The 19,200-nt window shown below is 38.5% G+C and overlaps 1 protein-coding gene across 1 annotated transcript in view; it reads left to right on the top strand.

The window, feature by feature from the left end:
- Window positions 1-19,200, top strand: part of LMO7 (LIM domain 7) — a 42,957-nt gene that overhangs the window by 5,065 nt on the left and 18,692 nt on the right. The window contains 9 exon segments of the mRNA XM_035902403.1: window positions 2,548-2,674; window positions 3,844-3,986; window positions 5,234-5,675; window positions 6,476-6,802; window positions 9,874-9,988; window positions 15,618-15,779; window positions 17,139-17,323; window positions 17,993-18,053; window positions 19,151-19,200. The exon segment at window positions 19,151-19,200 is cut by the window's right edge and continues 1 nt beyond it. Of these exon segments, the coding sequence (XP_035758296.1) occupies window positions 2,548-2,674; window positions 3,844-3,986; window positions 5,234-5,675; window positions 6,476-6,802; window positions 9,874-9,988; window positions 15,618-15,779; window positions 17,139-17,323; window positions 17,993-18,053; window positions 19,151-19,200 (1,612 nt within the window).

Raw genomic sequence — 19,200 nt, 5'->3', positions numbered from 1 at the left:
TGAAGTACTTGGTGTTCTGTATTTAAATGAGGCTTTAAAACATTCAGAAATGTAAAGGAAGATTAGTAAATATTTTATTTCAAAGGCTGTACAGCTAGAATCTGAAAATAATTAATGACATGGTATTTATTCTGGGATTGATTAGTGTTCTTTGGTTACTTTATATACTCCAGCTTATTGAATCCTCAGTGGTAAACTTGTTGGTTAGTGCCATGTGAATTTAGGCGTTGGTACAATGTACTGTGACTCAGAGAAATATTTTTCCACTTACTGTGTGATGGCATGTTAAGTATTTCGTTATGCATGGTGCTCTATTTTTTAAAAAATGTATATTTACTATTTATTTATTTATTATTACCCTGAGGCAAAACGTGGTAAATGACTAAACACTTCCAGAAGAAGCAAGAAAAGTTTCAGAATGAGTTAGATGCTAAGGGAGGGAGATTCAGAAGGCCCAAGTCACTAGTTAGATTTTGAAGTTAAGACTAGAATTTAAACTAACATCCTGTTCCTTGGTATGAATACATGAGTATACCCGTCCTTAGGGATATTGTATTTAGGTCTAGATTTTCCTATTTTGTTGCAGGCAGATATAGAAACTTGAGCGAAAGAAAAGGAAACCCTAGTCATTTAAGTTTTCTTGAACTCATCTGGAACAGTTTTGATACTTACGTACAGTTCAGTTACCCAAAACTGTTTCTACTTGTGATATAACTCAACCATAAAAAAAAAAAAAATATGAGGAGACGAACTGTACAAGAAAAAAGTCTGCAATAGTGACCAGGAGATTTTTGGTAAGTTTGGCATTCTTCCCATTCAGAAAATACACAAGCAAGTGGGTATAATGAGTTAATGCCTTAGCCTTTATTTCTAGAGGCCAAAGTCTTATGTTACAAATGAAAGTGAATTGGGCCTCTTGGGAGGAAGTGAGAGAGTCTGGTTTGTTAGTTCAGAGCTCTCTTGGTATGTAACAGATTAGAGCCAGGCCCTGTGCTGAATCAGAATGTTTAGGGTTGGAAGGGACCTTTAGAGGCCACCTAGTCCAACCCCCCTGCAGTGAACAGGGACATCTTGAATCAGATCAGGTTGCTCAGAGCCCAGTCCAACCTGACCTTGAATGTTTCCAGGGATAAGGTCACCACTACCTCTCTGGGCAACCCGTCCCAGAGTTTCACTGTCATAATTGTAAAGAATTTCTTCCTTATATCCAGTCTAAACCTACCCTGTTTTAGTTTAAAACCATTACCCCTTGTCCTATCACAGCTGGCCCTACTAAAAAGATTTTCCCCATCTTTCCTATAGGCCCCCTTTAAGTACTGAAAGGCCGCAATCAGGTCTCCCCGCAGCCTTCTCTTCTCCAGGCTGAACAAGCCCAACTCCCTCAGCCTGTCCTCGTAGGAGAGGTGCTCCAGCCCTCGGATCATTTTTGTAGCCCTCCTTTGGCCCCGCTCCAACAGTTCCATGTCCTTCTTGTGCTGAGGGCTCCAGAGCTGGAATCAGTTTTGGTTTTACCCTGATTTTCCATCAGAAATGCCACATTTTCAAGACCTGTTAGAACTTGGTTACACCCTGCCGTCATTCAGATTTTGTTTGGATGAATGCAAAAAAATGTATTTTAAAAAAAATAAAAATAAAACCTTGAAGCCTAGCTTTCCTTTTGTATTAGAGCATTGAACATTATGATGAAACACCTGCATTTTGCGTGGTGTCGCAGACACTTGTGGTCAGCTCTGAGCAGGAGTCTTGTCCTATACTTAAATTAAAAGTCTTGTTACGTTTATCACTGCAGTGTGAAAGAATAAAGGAGATGGTAGCATTGGAGAGAGGGGAAAAAAGCATGAGAAGTGAGCTTTGAGGAATTTAGATTAAAGGGAACTAGTGTGTAGGAGTTCATGAGGGAAACTTGTAGCCGTGTTGAAGCAATTAGTGAGAAGATGGCTGTGTTAGCCATCCCAATTTGGATGGAAAGCATCAGGGACGCTTGGAGAGGAGTAATGTGGGCTAGTGGGGCCCATGACATGCATGAACTGAGCAGTTAGCAGTGAATGACTTTTATCTTTTAGAAACGTTCATCAAGAACTGACTTGATTTTATGATTATCCCAAGGAAGGAAAGAACGGGAGGTGATTCTGGGGCTGTTAACTGGAGAGAAGTGAAAGGGTGGGAAGTTGGACTTGGGGAGCAGGGGGCAGGGATGGCTTTTGGGTCAAAGAAAGGAGCAAGGTCAATAAAGAGAGTAACAAGTTTAAACCGAAGTAGCAGTTGGGTATGAGGACCTCAATGTGAATGATGGCATGGAGCTGCTACAGAGCTGCTTATTCCCTTAGCCTGATCTTATTTGCTCAAATGTGCATCTACTGACTTGAGTGCTGGCACTAGAGCATGTCCCAGCCTTGCTCATTCAGCTGTCCGTGTGTTTCCTGCTCTATTTGAAATAACACTCAAGAGCACTCAGTTGTACTAATATAAATCTCTCTCCCCTGAAGGTTTCGCTTGCATAAATGATGGCTGAGATGTGGTAAAGCCGAGTAATCTTTTTCTTTCTAGGAGTAAATCTTTGAATGATGTCAGCGCAGAGGAGCTGCAGTCATTGCGCAAAATCCGTTATGAAGAGCTACAAAGGATAAAAGAACAGTTACAAGAACAAGATCTAAAGTGGCAGGAAGGAAGGACGGCTTTTCACCCCTCCTCACGTGTCCCGCTGAAGGGCTGGGTGCTGCCTACTTTCAGTGTCCCTGTCCCAGCAGGCTTCAGCGTGCAATTTATGGGGCTGTCTTCTAAAACGATCCATCTCATGCAACTACTAGCATTTTGGGGGATGTTTGTTTAGTGCAGAACTGCAATTATTTAAAATAGCATCATAAGTAACTGATTAATGCTTCAGGATAAGACTTGTATGTGTTGTAATAAAGCCTTCAGGCTTGATTTCCACGGACATAAAAAAAACGTTAGGGCACAGTTTCACATGTTATCTGAAATTTGTGAATACTTTTTTTGTGAAATGATTGGAATGTCTGACTATTTGATCCTTTGGGAGAAGGGAGGAAAATAATATTTCCTTGTGCAAATTCTTGAGGCTCCTATCCTCTAATAATTCTGTTTTAAATCCAGCTTGCAAACTGATGTGGTAGCTTTGCACAGCATCATAAGGGTATCTGAAGACCTTTTCTTTTTTATTAAAATCTCTGCTTGACAAGGATTACCAACAGGAAGCCGAAATTAAGAACAGAGCACCAAGCAAAAAATTCAAGGTTGTTTGTTCAATGCCTCTCAGCCATCTCAGTTCTAAGATCCAGTACTTCTCTTAACTCGCCTCTAGTATTTCATGGAGCACATTGCCAGTGCGTGTTGTGGTTTTACAGAAATGAAGAAAATATAGAAGTATATGTTTTCAATTTAGAATTTAAGGCATGTTTATTCTCAAGCTAATGTATGAGTATTAGAGATTTGAAAAAAAAAATATCCCAGACTCCAAAGCCTACAACAAAGAAATACAGATGGCATTTGCATTAGTTTTCAACTATGTGTCATTGGGTGAAGTATTCTAGAATAAAAATGAAAATGTTAAGGGGGGGGGGGGGGGGGAAGGGGGGGAAAAAAAAACATGTACTCTTCCACTTGTAATCCCGTAATTACAATTGTTAACTTTAATAGGCGGTGAGCCTGTAACCCTAACTGGAATATGAAAACCCCTTTATCATTTAGGGGGAAGGTGGATGAAAATGTGGCCGCAATGCAGACGTGCAAATAAAATCAGGGCAGTAGGTAGCATGTGATGGGATGCCTCTAGATTTACGAGGTCTTGAGAAAATCTGATTGTATACGTTCATGTTATTCTTATAGGATCTAGCTAAATGGAAGAATCGTAGAAAGAGCTTCACTTACGAATTGCAAAAGAAAAAGGAAGAGAGAGAAGAAATAGAAAGGAGAGCCTCTGAGGTGTCTGAAAGGAGTAACAAGTCACTGAAAGAAATGCAGCAGGAGAGGTAATGACCCTAATGGGAGTATTATGTTGAAGAACTTAAATCTGAGCATTTTTATTCCGTTGAATTCCTGAGCAGCTTTTACTGGCAAGTTGCAATTGATTCTGCAGAAATCTCAACAATTCTCATTGCAAATTACAGTGTAGAAATCTAGGCAATTGAAGGGTGGGATATGGTCCGCCAATGCATTGTTTTCACAGAATGTTAAACAGTTTTGCTCTATAAATGTTATTTTACTCTGCTGTCCATAAATAAATGTACTGAGAAGTCAGTATTTGCATCCACTTTGAAGAGGTTAAAACAATAGTGTTGAACTGTATAATTGCGTTTTTTTATTCTTGGATCAGCTTAACTATTTCACTTTCCTCTACTACTGCATTTGCTATTCTTTTAGCCACTGTGGATAAATACAGCCAGAATTTTAATGTATATCACAGAGCTGTAAACTTTTACTTGATTTCCCCTCTATCCCCAATTGTTCCTCTGGGTATTTACAGAACAAGATTCTCTCCGAAAAGTGAAAAATGTGAACTGGTTTTTTTGATTGCTTGTATGACTGAGATGAAGGGAATATGCACATGGCATGTATTCATAAAAGAAATTTAAATAAGTCTTAAACCAGAACATTTTTAGTTTCTGTATTTTTTTTATATTTATTTGTGAGGACAAAAATTAGTCTTTTGAATAGAAATATGGATGCTAAATGTATTTAATGTCCAGTATCAATCAGAATCTTAAAAATGATGTGGTAAAGATTATTTCTGTGGTGGTTGTTCCTTTATGACAAAGGAACAAATAGCAGATAAAAAATAATCTGAACTTCAGGACACCATCTCATTTTGTTATCTAAAGTTCAGTATATAATTTTCATAGAGCAGAGACATCAGCAGACCTATACATTTCAGGCAGTGTTATGGGATTCCCTTCATCCCATTCTTTCCTCAATAAAATCTGAATTTCTGAGGATATGTAACTTGAATAGCTTGGCAAAGAGATTTCTGTCGTGGTGGCAACCTGATCACGTGACAGTATTATTTATGCCTGAGTGTTGAAATGGGGAGGAGGGAGAAGAAGGTAGATTTAAAATATATATTAAAATACTAATATTTTTTAATTATGCCATTTATTTTCATTTACTGGAGATGTGTTTCTCAGGTTATGCTCTGCCTTGAACATTCAGTAGTCGAAAGACTTAGGGCCCGCCTGTTTGTCAGGTTACTTTGGTATTTTAACGCTTTCTGTCCCTATAGGGAGGACAGAGATCAAGACTCCTACGGGCAGCGAAAGCATGAACGCAGATGGACGTATTCGCTGAATGATGACGTGTTTAGTGAAGAAAAAGCACCTTCCACACAGTCAGCCACAAAAGATTACCTTTTGGAAGAAGATACCTCCTACAGCGCTAAGCACAGCAAAAGTGCGGATGCCGTACAACCGCGCAAGGAGAACCTGCGGAAGAGCTCGGCCGCTTGTGAAGCTCCCGCTCTGCCAGAGAGCCTGGCAGAGGAGCAGAGCTCGGCTCTTTTGTCTGCCCGCTACTCGGTGAATGCTCAAACTGGGTCAGCTCAGGTTTCAGCTTCTCTCCCCAGAAGTCACCAGAAAACTGATAGCTCTAGGTTAACATCTGTGGTTACACCAAGACCTTTTGGTGTCCACTCAAGAGGAATCTCGTCACTTCCACGGTCGTTCACGGTAAAATTCCACTTCATTCCTGAACTTTGTAAATGTTGTGGTCTTGCATAGCTGGGGAAACAGTAGAGTTTTAACAGTCATTATTTGTTTGGTTTTTTTTTTTTTGTTTTTTTTTTTTAAATTGTCTGCTGTTGATGAAGGCTGTGTTAATAGAGCAGGCAATTCTGTCACGGCTTTAGATATTTACTCATGTTTCTGTACTTAAAGGAACTCCTAGAAATAAGGCTGATAAATGTATTTGGCAGAAAAATCTCTTTATTCCTTGTAGTAAGTCTCCTTAGTGTTCTTTACCAAAAAACTTGCCTTCGTCAGATATAATTGTCTGAAGCTAAGTTAACATAATTGTTAAAGACCATTTTTCAGGTGATACAAGTTTCCTCTGCTCTGCTGACTTTGTTGAAATTGAAACTTTATGCTTGCCTAAAATTTGCCTGCTCAGTAAAGCACTGAAACACAGAAATTAATTCCCCCCCACCCCCAACAGTTACTATGTTGATTTTCATAGCTTTGTCCTAAATCCCTATTTGTCTCAACTTAAAAAATGGTAAGAATGCAAATCATTCTAAGCAGATGATTTTAACAATTTTATCTTAAAAAGTCTGGACTATTTATTCTGCAAGCTCTTCAAGAGAAAAAAAATATGTTGCTGCTCTTTAAAATGGGTAATTAGTAATGGATACAGTAACCAGAATTTGCATGAAAGGGTGAGGGTTTTTTGTTAAATATTCAGACTGATGAAAGATTAATGATTTTTTTTTTTTTTAAAGCACGTACTTACCAAACTGTCATTTTTGTCCTAGATGGATGATACCCAGAAGTACAATGGAGAAGTAGAAAAAACTAAAAGAACTCAAACTTTGTTCACTAGCAGTTCATTTTCACAACCAGACTCTGCACACCCTCTCTCCGCTAGATCGTTCAGCAGCAGAGGTGAGGAGGAGGAGGAGGAAAAAGAAGGTGTTCACTCAACACCTCCTCCGAGTTTGGCATTACCTGTAAAATCCCAAGACCAAGATGCTGGAAGCAGTATTCTTAAACCAGAGTATTGCTCTCCTCCTGATTCTCTTTCACTTGCGTCTTCTGCAGAAAATGTGAGTCTGCCGGAGCCTGAGGATTCAAAATCCCTGGTAAGTGTGTAAATAACGTGATTACTTAGTGTAACTGAATGCTACAGCAGAGTAAAAGAAAAAAAAAATTAATAAAATTACATCTAATTAAAGTATTTTTGGTAGTAAGAAAACAGCTTGGAGAACTACTGTTTCCTTTTATTTAATTCAGGGGAAAGAAAATATTTAAAGAGAAAATAATTGGTTCTTTTGCTGCATTTTTTCCCCTACTCTTTATATGTCCTGTGCTTAATTTCACTTCAGTCCGATTCAAACCTCTAAATATTGTTTGATGCTTGCAAAGTATTTGTTATTCTCCAAATGCGCCCATTGTGCACACAGTTGGGTATGTCAGTGAGATAAATGATGTGAGGTGCTGTAGCATTCATTTGCACTTTTAAACTGGTGGTGGAAAATAAACATCAGCTTTTCAAAGGCCAGCCTTGAACATCAGTATCATACTATCCTTTTTTCCATCTGTTGTGGCTTTAGGCCTCCCCCCCTTTCTTTTAAATAGTTATTTACTTGAAATTAATCTAATTTATGTTAACATCAATGAATTTTAAAGCAAATTGCCATCTCTTTTTGTATGTGCTTATCTAGGAGTTGGGTCTGTCAATGGTTTGTTTTTTTTTTTTTTTGGAATACATGTCATGAAGTGCTGTTTCCTCCAATTGATTACATGTTTCACATTTAAAAAATGATCAGCAATAGCTTAATTGTCAATACCTTTCTGTAATTCTAATGATGTGGTTCATACCCCTTGACAGATTAGAAATTAATTCTTTGCATTCCTGATGCTGCTGTAAAAGTTAATTGTGCCAGTTGCTTGAATGAGGAGCATGAGACCTTGGATGCTGATTTATGAAATCACTTCCCACAACAGCTTTTTATAAATCATTTTTCTTCCTAATCACTTGTGGAAAAGGAACGCAATTCAGTTTAATACTCCTGATACCCCCTTGGCCATTCCAATGAAATTACCATAATTTTTTGAAACTGTGATTATTGTATAAGGAAGAAAATAATGAATTTTTTTTTTTTTTATTTTTTTTTTCTGTGTACCAAAACCAGGCAGAGGAATGAATTGCTCTTCTTATCAGTGAAAACATAGATTAGATACAGGTTCTTTGCATCACTTTAAGCAAGCCAAATGAGAACAAAATGTACTTGGTCCATTTTTTTCCCCCCTGTAATTAGTGACAAAATTATAAATTGTCCTTCCTGCAAATAAGTAATGTGGTTTTCCTAAATAAAAAAAAATTGAAAAAAAAAAAAAAAATTTTAAAAAGCTTGTGTTGTGCCTCAGACAAGCTATAACTTAAGGAGTGCAAGTTCCATTTGGCCTGTTTCTAAATCATTGCCAGAGCTGAGAGATTGATATAGTTCACTAGGCATCAGGGCAATAAGACCAGGTTTGTGGAGTACTAAGTGTTTTGGAGATGACCTGTCCAAATGATGAAGTTCAGTACACAAAGTCACATTACTCCTCTGACAAGAGGTAGGTTTGAAGAAGAGCCGTGTTGGGATGGAGGAAATAAAAATAACAACAGCAGTAATTTCCAGGAACACACTCAAATTCAAAAGCTTTATATGTGCTCTAACTCCCTGTGCCAACCTGTCTGTTAGTAGATTCACTTTTAATGTACTGCTGCTCACCCAAGGACTTGGGATGTATGGGAGCATTTGCAAGCCAATAGCTGTGTTTTGAAGAAAGGACTTAATTTTGACCATGGGCCATAATGGGGAGTGTTTTACCATGAACATTCCTGTAATAACAAGGAGAAACCTCAGGATGCTGCCTTGCAATGTTGTTGTCTCCCACACCTAGTGCTCGGGTACTCGGACTCCGGCTGCATCCTGCCTGGAGTCTCTGGCTAACTACATATGTCTGCCTGTGCGGCGCTCCTTGCAGCTGCCTGTCGCATCCTACCAACACGGGAGCTTTGGGAATTGGCTTAGATACATAGACTTCCAAATAGTTCAAGTTAGGGAAGCCTGTCGCATCCTACCAACACGGGAGCTTTGGGGAATTGGCTTAGATACATAGACTTCCAAATAATTCAAGTTAGGGAAAATTAATCCTACCCTTCAGGAAAGCTGGTTTGCTAGACAATTAAAATGCAGGTGTACGTTTAGCACACCAAATTTAGTACATGTGTGGGGTCTTCTCCACATGCATGGTGCTGGAATATATCTGTTTTAAGTGTTTGACAGAAAAAGCCTATAATTTTTTTTTTTCCTTTTTTTCCTTTCCTATGTCAGTTCTATGATAATGAAGTAAATAACATGCATTTGGGTATCTTAATTAATTTTTAATGAGTTCACATTAAAATGTTAATATGTGCAACACATGTTCATAATACAGTGTGGGATTGAAAGCAAGCATTCCAAAATGTTTTCCCAAGCAAATATTTCTATAGTTTAAAAAGGTAATGTTAGGCTTTGATTCTGATTTTGAAAGCATCTTTGAAAGTCCATTCGAATGGAAGAGCTGGATTCTAATTCTGGGATTAGTTTTATTATCTAAGGCCTCCATTACAAAATCAGTAGCAAGCTAGTAGTATTTCACACAAAATTAAAAAGCTGATTGTTCACCCAAGTAAACCTAGTTGCAGCATTGAGCCTAAAGGAAACTGATGATGCCCACTGTAAAATATGCAAGAAAAATGTAAGATGAATTACTGTTATCTAGCTTTTTCACATCTTTGTTTGATGTTCTCTGAAGAGGCAGTTCTGCAAATTCACAAGATGATCTATGAAGACCCATTTTGAGGTTTAGCATCCTCAAATTTCTGACATTTTGTAGCATTATGTTGCAAAACATTTAAAATATGAGAAATGCACAGCTAAATATATGTATATTACATAATATAGAGAAAATATAAACATGAACTGAAAACACACCTGTTTGACTAAAAAAACCAAATGAGTTAGTTAACTGACTTCAATCCTGTTTCCTTTGTCTGTGATGCTAATAATAGATGATTAAAGTGCACATTGTGAGCAGCCTCACCTATTTAGAGGATAAACTTTCCCTCATTTAGATTCCTGTGATACCAGATACTGTAGTGTCGTGTTTTATTTTTCAGGAACAGTACAGTGAAATGAGAATCAGTATAAACCAGAGACCTGGCCACGGTCGCAGCTTTGGGTTTACAACGAACTGGAGTTCTTCAGGGGCCTTTGTACAGACAGTTGAAGAAGGTAAATGTGTATTAACTGCACAAATTTTTATTCTTATGTTTAGTTTGCAGAAGCTTCTACATTAAGGCATTTGCTATTAAGAATGCTGCAAATATTTTAATAAAACAGGTGGAGAATTGAAAAATCAGTATTTAATTTGCTAACGTATTTCTGTGAATCTTCATCTCTTGAAATGGGTTGAATTCAGAAATACCAAAAATTTATTTTCCTAATCAAGGACACTTCTATAACCACTGAAAAAGCATAAACATGATTACTCAAACCATTCACTAAGCCCCTTACAGCACAGTAGTAAGGGGCACATACAGAATTCTGATATCCAGATTGTTCCTTTCAGCTAAGTTTAAAAGATTTCACTTCATGTGGCTTGTAAACACATGCAGAGGAAACTAAGTTAGGCGTGAGTATTTTTATTTTGATTTTTCCCCTTTCTTAGTCATGTTGAATTTTGGAGCCAGTTGGTATTTTTAAGCAGTTGCAAGTTCTAAATTGATTTCCAGTGCAATTTTTTTCAGATGTGTTAATACTGAGGAAAACCAAACATTTTTGTCTTGAAATGAAACATACGTAAAGTTCATTTCTAAGCTTTAGTAGTCATCTGCAGAGAACAAGCACCGTTTTCTTAATTAAAAAAACCTCAAGAAAACATAATAAAAAACCCAAGCAAATCACATGTAATGCTTGTTTTCTGAATTGCCATAATGTATGGTATTTTATACACATTACCATGTAATACTTGAGGAATATTGAATTGTGCCCTTTCTTCCAGCTAAGACAAGATCATCCTGAGAAAGGAAAAATAATTGGAAACTTCTCATTTAGTTAGCCCTTTGTTATTCTTTCCAGAGAGGAAAAAATACCATTTAACAGCATTTACTGAGCAGCCTTGATTTTTTTTTTTTCCCCCCCCTCTTCATTTCAAATTCAATTTTTAGACCTCTCTTCACTATAGCTGGGTACTTCTCATAATTAGATTGTAATCGTTAATATTCGCTTTGCATGAAGAATAACTCTCCATTTGCTTTCCCTGCTGCTAGGCATCTGGTTTAATTTTGTTACTTGGAGGCAGAGGACTGCCTCTTCGCTCTGCCAGCTGTAAATGAGAAACGTGAGGGGTAGTGAATGTTCCTGCTGGTCATTCACAAAGGTCCATGTGGACTCTATCCCCATCTCTGTAGGCAAGGGGAAGACAAAGGCCCTTATAGCTGTTATCTTGGTCATGCTTTATTACCATTCTCGCAAGGAAGGGTGCAAAGTATAAAGATTGAATGGAAAGTGGACTGTATCTTGGTATTCTTCTTTATAACATGTTTAAAGTCTTTTTTTTTTCCAACAACTGACTCGTGTTGTTTCCTTATTAAAAAAAAGTAGCTTCCTTTAAAGAAGGGCGAAAGAGATAGACAGCCTGTTGAAAGAGTAAGATGTGCTTTCAGATGGGCACTTCTGAATGTTGGGTTTCCTATTTTTAAGGATAAGTCATAGGATAATTCATGTTGGAAGGGACCTTGGAAAATCACCTAGAGCAAACCCCTGCTCAAAAAAGTGTCAGGACTGAATTCAGACCAGGTTGCCTGGGGCTTTACCCAGGTGGGTTTGAGACCCTCCAAGGATAGAAACTGCACAGCATCTCTGGACATTGCATAATTATCCTCTCAGACAAAATTTTTCCCTGCATATCCAGTCACACCAACCTTTGTCTACATTTACAACCACTGTGTTGTGTCCTCCTGCCATGAATTTCAATAAAGAGCAGGCCTTCCCTTCTCAGTGACCTCCTGGTAGGTACTGGGGGGACTCCTGTTAGGTCCTCCTGCAGCCTCTATTCTCCAGGCTGAACAAGCCTGTACCCCTCAGCCTCTCCTCACAGGGCAAGTGCTCCAGCCCTGACCGTCCCAGTGGCCTCCCATGAAACTTGCCCCAGTTTACTGACGTCTCTCTTACAGTGGGACACCAAAACTGGACGCCGTATTGATGTGCCACAAGTGCTGAGTGAATGGGATAGTTGCTTCCCTTGATCTGCTAGTCGTGCTAGTGTTCATCTAACCTCACCACTCCCAGGATCCCCCTCTCCAGCCCATCAGCCCCCAGCCTACACCGTCACTGGGATTAGTCCATCCCAGAAGCAGGACTCTGCATTTGCCCTTGTTGAATGTCAGGTTCTTCTTCTGAACGGCAGCCCTGTGCTCCAGTGTTACCAGTCACCCTCTCTTTTGGCGTGGTTTGCAAACTTGATGAGGGTGTGTTTCACCTCCTCCTGGTTATCGGTGAACATATTAGAGAAGGCAGGTCCCAGGATACATCCCTGGTGAGCTCCACTTGTAACCAGCCTTCAGGCTGAGTATGAACCATTAACCACTACCCATAGAGCCTGACAGCCCAGTTTTTCACCCATCTGGTGTGTAGACAATACCATCGCAACTTTGATACCAGGATACTGTGGAAGATCATGTCAAAAGCCTTACTAAAGACAAGGTGGATGGTATCCACCATTCTCCCTTCATCCACAGATCTAGTCATTTCATCATTGAAGGCAACCAGGTTGACCAAGCATGATTTAGGCTTAGCAAATCTCTACCAACTGTTCCCAGTCACCTTCTTCTCTTTCTTGAGACCAGAAATAGCTTCCAGGAAGGCTTTCTATGATTGTCTTGACATCTTGTAATGCTAACTATATACATGATTTTTTTACTACTTAAAAATCACTCTGTATTCTACATACGCTTTTCCTTCAAAAAATTGTTAAGAAAACTACTTGGCAAGCAAAATTAACTACTTATAAGTGTTCTCAAAAAGCTTAATAAGAGTTAAGCTTTTAACACGTGTTTCAGTGAGACCCGTTCACTACATATAGAAGGTAGTACTAATTTTTAAAGGAATTTTCAACCTTTATGCTAAAAATTAGGTAAACAGCCTTAAAGTCATTTATCTAGCCACTGTTCTGCCAGCTTCCCCAATGCCATATAATCTTTATTGTTTCAGTTCTTTCCCTTTTACCCACCCTATTTGCAATCATTTTTTGAGATGCTGTTGATGTAGGAGTGCACATGTCTGCCATCAAACACTTGCAGCCATGTAGGACAAAGTAAGTTTCTCCCACTTGCTTCAAGTTTTAATGTTTTTGTATGACTCTGAGCTAGTTTTTATCTGTTGTAATAACAACAGATGGTGATAGGTTAGAGATAACTAAATACGCATGGAAAATGGCTGGATTTGATTGGATTTGTTTTCATAGTGCGGTGGTAAGAAAGAAAAATCTTCTACCTTCAGGGAAATTTATTAAAAACAGCAATACCTGTTTTATGTAATGTAAATAAAATCCTCAATATGTAGAGGATATATAGGCATAAAGAAATATCCGTAAATACTATAGTCTTGGAGGAACTGGACAAAGAAAGGCAACTGGCCCCATATAACTTCTAGCACCTGAATTGCCAGCTAGTCTCTGTAGACTTCTCTGGAGGTGAATTAGAGCAGAAGCCCAGTATAGGTGCGCTGGTTTGCACTCTTGAGAAGCCCTTTTATTCACAGACTGTAGAGGCAGTAGAGGAAGAGCAGCTGGCAAAGTTATGTGCCAAAAATTGAGCGGTGTAAGTTGTCCTGGCTCTGTGTTAAGTCTACATGTGCAGTCTCGAGACTGCTGCTATTCATTCAAATCTATGGTCTGGATGTGTTTTTCTGGTGATATTTTGGAAGGAACTATGCAATCTTAAATTTCCTTTCTTTCCTAAAACCTGAATTGTAACCCACTTTTTCCCTCACGTGCTTACCGAAACTGAGCTGAGGTACTGTTCTCACCTCTGAACTGGGTCTCATCCCAATCAAATTATCTGAGTAAAACTAACACCACCTTCTATGGTTTCTAGAGCTCATTCTGTCACAACACAGAACAGGGAAATTATCAGTTCTGATGTCTTTCCTTGAGCCCAAAGCATTCCCTGTACTGCGAGCACAAAATTCCGTCTAAGTGTAGTCAAACTTTACGACACTAAAGATCTTAGATTTTTGAAATCACGACAGAATTCCAAATGTAGTATGATCTTGTTGAAAATAATAACTTCAGTGGTAGTATCTTCAATAGTATCCCTAACAGTACCTTCCATTAATAGATTTGAAAAATCCATTAATTCTTTTAACACCTTTCTAGCTCTAAGGAAATGCACATTTTTTTTCCAGTTTATTGCCCATGTTTTCTTCCTCCAAATGAAAACCATACCTTTTCTTCTATAATATTGCTTAAAAGTAATTGGTGTGTCTTGAAAATTTTACTGGTAACTGCTAATGGACTTGTTAGTCCATTCTTTAGAAGAATGCAGAAAAACAGAATATGGAGCTATGCTCTTCTAACATAGTAGTTAACGTTGTTTTTTAGTGAAGTATGATCACTGTTTGGTGCAGTATTAGGAAACATAACATTTCTTCATTTCTTAACTTCCTGGGCTGCCGGGAATATTAAAAGCTATTTGAATCCTTAGTGGATGATCCAGACTTCTAGCAGCATTTTACCAGTGTGTCAGAAGAAGGTCAGGATGAAACATATGGTGTCTAAATTCTTCTGTCATGCTTGTCTACATTTGCTTCTGATAATGTAATCTAGCATTGTTCTTGGTATATTTTAAACCCGATGTGTGGATTTCACTGCTTACTTTGGAAAATGCTTCAGTTGTGTAATTCAAGTTTGTTTTGTTAACGTGAGGATTTATTGTGCAATCTTTAACTACATTTTCACTTAGCTTTTCCATTTTATATTCTGCTAAGGGAATAATTGTTAATGGAAGAACCATTCAGATGTAATTCATAAAATCTTACTTAGGCAAGTCTGAGTTTCTCAGCTTATCCATTTTCTAAATTAAATAGAAAAATTTTGTTAACTGCTCCTCTATGCTCTCTGTCCTTAGGCTAGTGAGATCACTTGCCAATGTTTAGTGGTAGATGAAAAACGGTATAAAGTGCAGCCTGTCTTGCAAAGTATCAGTAGAATTCAAAGTCCAAGCTGTGATAAAATTTGCTCTTAATTGACAAAATAAGTAGAATCCAGAGAAGTCTAATGGGACAGCACGTAGCAATGTCTTGAGTCCAATTACCAGTCAATTCAGAGGTAACAAACTATTTCAGCAAAGCAATAGTGCAGCATGTTCTTGTCAGTAGAGCCCAGAAAATGTACATAAGAATATGAGAAAGCCAGCTTCTACTGGAATTAAGAAAGTGGAGGCTGGGTTTTTTTGGCAAATAAGAGGATTACCCAAGCATTGGCTGAATTTCAGCTAATCGTTGGTTACAGACGCTGTGATGCTGCCTCTTTCTCTATCGCAGATTATAAAGGGGACTTACTGAAGGCAAGAGCAGGCCCAGAGGTGGTTTAATAAATGGGCTAGCCAGAATGTGAATACTTGCCAGTCCAAAAGACTGATATTCTTTGTAGTTTTCATAAGTTTCAAATTGAAACACCTCTTTGATATTAACTGAGTTTACTGGCCTCATATTACAGTATAGTCGATTTTTCAAAGACTTCCTGAATATCCACCAATAAGCATTTCTTTGGATGATTTCCCCCCTCCCCCAGTCACAACCGTGGTAAAAAAAAATAATTGTGAGTGGAGACATAATTTTATTTTTCTTCTGTTTTCTGCAGGTAGCCCTGCAGCACTTTGTCAGCTGCATGTAGATGATGAGATCATTGCTATCAACGGCACAAAGGTTTCACATATGGACTACAGTAAGTGGGAAGAAGCTATCGGCAAAGCACTAGAAACTGGAAACCTGGTCATGGATGTCAGACGATATGGAAAGAATGGTGAGTTGTTTCGTCAGGCAGATACAGATGCTCTGTAAGGCAAATAAGCTTTGTCTCTGCTGCACCTGACAGCTGAGAGTCCTTATTACCCTTACAGTAGTAACATGTACCTAAGCTAAGTAGTTTGCTAGCCTGTCTGTTGCATTTTAACACAACTTGGCTTTTTTAACTATTCGTGCATTAGAAATGTCTTGACAAGCAAGTCTACAAAGCATTGAACTACTGACCTCTCTCTTGTGCTCTGACCTGTTTCTGAGAGAATGCACAGGTAAAAAAGTGTGCAACCACCACACAAGGGAATATAACATTTTCTTTCCTGCCATACCACAAAAACGAACAGGGGCTGGTCTCTATAGGATAGCAATTTTTTAAAGCCTCTCCCCCTCAGTCAGCAGCTCCCTTTCTCCAGGGAAGGAGGATCTTGTGTTCCTTTCTTCAGGGAGTGTTTCAGGTGACGTATGAGCTTGTGGTTGATGTAGCACCTCTGTGCTGTGATTTTGGCCGTTGACCTAATTATTGTGATGCTGTAAGCTCTCCAGGATGGTACTACCCACTCTGGCTAGTGAGGGTATCCATCCTGGCTGAAGGCCTCATAGCATCTCTAGAATTGCCATGGGTTTAATCAGGATACCTTTTCAAAGTCCCAGTCCAGAGTTGGAAGTGTGACCAATGACTTCTTTCACAGAATAAATACAAAGCATTCTTTTAGTAGGAAGCTAGGAAGAATAAGTGTGGGGAAAAACAGTGAGGTGATGAAGAGACAAGAAACAAGTCACAACTTCTACAAGGCCTAGCACAAATGAAGAGTGAGATTAGTGGAGAACTCCTCGTTCAATAAATTTTAGGTAGTGGGAGGGGATAAATGATGGAGTCTGAGAGAAGATTATAATTTGTCTTCACCTCATCAGTTTTGCTAATTTAGTTTAGACTCCCTTTTTTTTTGCCCTCTGTGCTTCCTGACAAGTGCGGACATGAAAATGGCCCTTCCTGGATAGTGTATGAGTCAAATTGTACCTTGTGTGAGTAAAGTTGGAAGAATTTTCTCAATCCTTACTAATGCTAATGAAATAGTTTCCAATGAATACTAATTGCTCTGTAATGTTGAGCTGCTGTAGTCCATATTAGCAAAACATCTGGTAAACTTTTACCTGGCTTATGACTAACACTTGCATTTTTGGGGAAGGCGGTCTGCTCATAAAAGCCCTTTTTCCTGTCTTCACAAATTCCACCTGATTTGTGTCTCTCCCTCTTCTGTTATGTGCTTTTTTTGTGTTATTTTAATGTGTTTTCACTAACTCTTGTTCTGTTCTTTGACATTACTGTCTACATTAATTTCTTGATCCTCCACATACCAAAAAGACTGGGGCAAAGACCAGCCTTCCCTGCCACGTGTAAGGCATAAAATCCTCAATCTCACCAGTATGGCTACCAACATTATAGGTACATCTGAAAATAAATGGATTGATGCAACTTCTGGAGAACATGCTTCAAACGTTTCCACCGTATCAACAAAAAGAGATTTCTCCAGCAGCCTTCAAAGTTCTGTGAGTATGTTTTTGAAGGGTTGTGGGGTTTTGGGGCAGGAAGAAAGTAAAAAATGTAACACCTTGATGGGGGAGGGTGGAGAAAAGACCTTGGAAATCTCACTTTTACTTGTTTTGGTTAAGGAACATATAAGACACTGCAAACAGGGAGATGTAGCTATGTACATAATAAAGTAAATAACATGTTTTAAAGACTTACAAATTGTCCATTCATGAGTGGATGCTACTCAGTGATAAGTATTAAAATATTTGCAGACTATATTTTAACTAAAATATATAGAGTGTTTTTTCTTTAGAAAAGACTTCTACCTCCGTTAATAGCGTAAATGAAAGTTGCGGCCCCAAAGAACAACATGCTTTCAAATTACTTGCAAATAACTGCCTGCCTGCCAAGGACCTGAAGTAGGAAGATCTCTGCTTCTGGCATTTTCTTGTAAATGAATGGTTTTTATTTCAGCCACCAATTCACAGCTGGTTATCGATCCCCTCAAACGCCTGCAGTCATTTTATCATGTGACACACTCAGGAAGTTGTAGGTAGTTTCATATCTTTCTGTGGAAAGTGTTCTGAAGTGTTTAATGATACACAGTTCCTGTCAGGGGAGATGTGTAATTGGATAAACTTCCTCAAATCTAATGAACCTAAGCCCTTTCTTTTGTATTTTTTCAGGATACAGAAACAAAGTTGATAAATGGAATGCAAGGAGATCTTGTCTCTAGCGAACAAAGAGGTAAACTACCATTGCTTTTCATCTGCTATTTGTATGGATTTAGAACAAGCACAGACACTAAACCTGTAATCATCGCAAACTTTATACAGTGGGTGAAGCGAGACCTTAATGAACTGAAAGCTAGACAGGTATCACAGAGATCTGGTTGCATCTGAACTGGGTGTAGTTCGCTTCCACGACGTGCTAGGGCAGTTGGAGAACTGACAACAAAACAGTGACAACCCCCTGTCTCGGCATTAGTGGTTGTAAATTCACTGTGTGGTAGGGGCAAAAGAGAAGGAGAAGGCACACAATTTATTGTAGTTGCCACTGCATTGTGTAGAGACTGAGTCTGTGCAAGTATCAATCTATTTCACTGCCCAGGAAGAGTGAATAGAGTATTCAGTTTTGTATTGGTTTGGGTTTTTTTTTCCCCCGTTTCAGTTGTGAGGTTTTGGGAGTAGTGGTTGTTTTGCTATTATTGTTTTACTTCTATTCCTGGAGAACGATCTTGATGGTTCTGGTATGGAGAACAATCTTGATGGTTCTGGTATGAATAATAATTACTTATGATGCTATGAACAGTTATACATATGACAGTGAGAGAAATCAGGTACGTAGACCTCCTAATGGAACAGTAATCCTTAAATGGGAACTTTGTATTTCATTTTATCTTGAATGTGCATGGCAATTTATAAAAGAGTTCCCCCAAGAGATCATTTGCACTCTGGAGATGCTGTTCTAACGGCCTTAAATGGGGATTAAGCTCCTCAGTCCAATTTGGCATCTCAGTTGAGGTGGCTTAAATTAGACAGGGAGAATCTGAGTCCAAGTTTGACACTGGTACTGTTGTTTTAGTTGGACATTGTTAGTGATAAAATGAAATACTAATCAGTATATGATGTAACCTACTAAAAACTGTGTTGTTACTATGAAAGATTAGATTTCCTTTGTGTTTCAGGGGCTTTTTATTTTTCTGAAGTGATGTTGCTGTAGATTGGAGGTCTAACAGATGTTTGTTATCCAGTGGCGAGAGTCATTTAAAAAAAAGAAAAGAATAACACCACAAAAGACAGCACCTAATTGACTTGTTTGTATTCTTTGTATTTTTCAAATAGCATCTGAACCTATTTCTTTGAAAAACTTAAAAAGACGGTCACAGTTTTTT

Source organism: Egretta garzetta, unplaced genomic scaffold (assembly GCF_000687185.1).
Source record: "Egretta garzetta isolate BGI_Z169 unplaced genomic scaffold, ASM68718v1 scaffold129, whole genome shotgun sequence".
Lineage (NCBI taxonomy): Eukaryota > Metazoa > Chordata > Aves > Pelecaniformes > Ardeidae > Egretta > Egretta garzetta.
The sequence above is the reverse complement of the archived record's forward strand: the minus strand, read 5'-3'. Positions and strand labels throughout refer to the sequence as shown.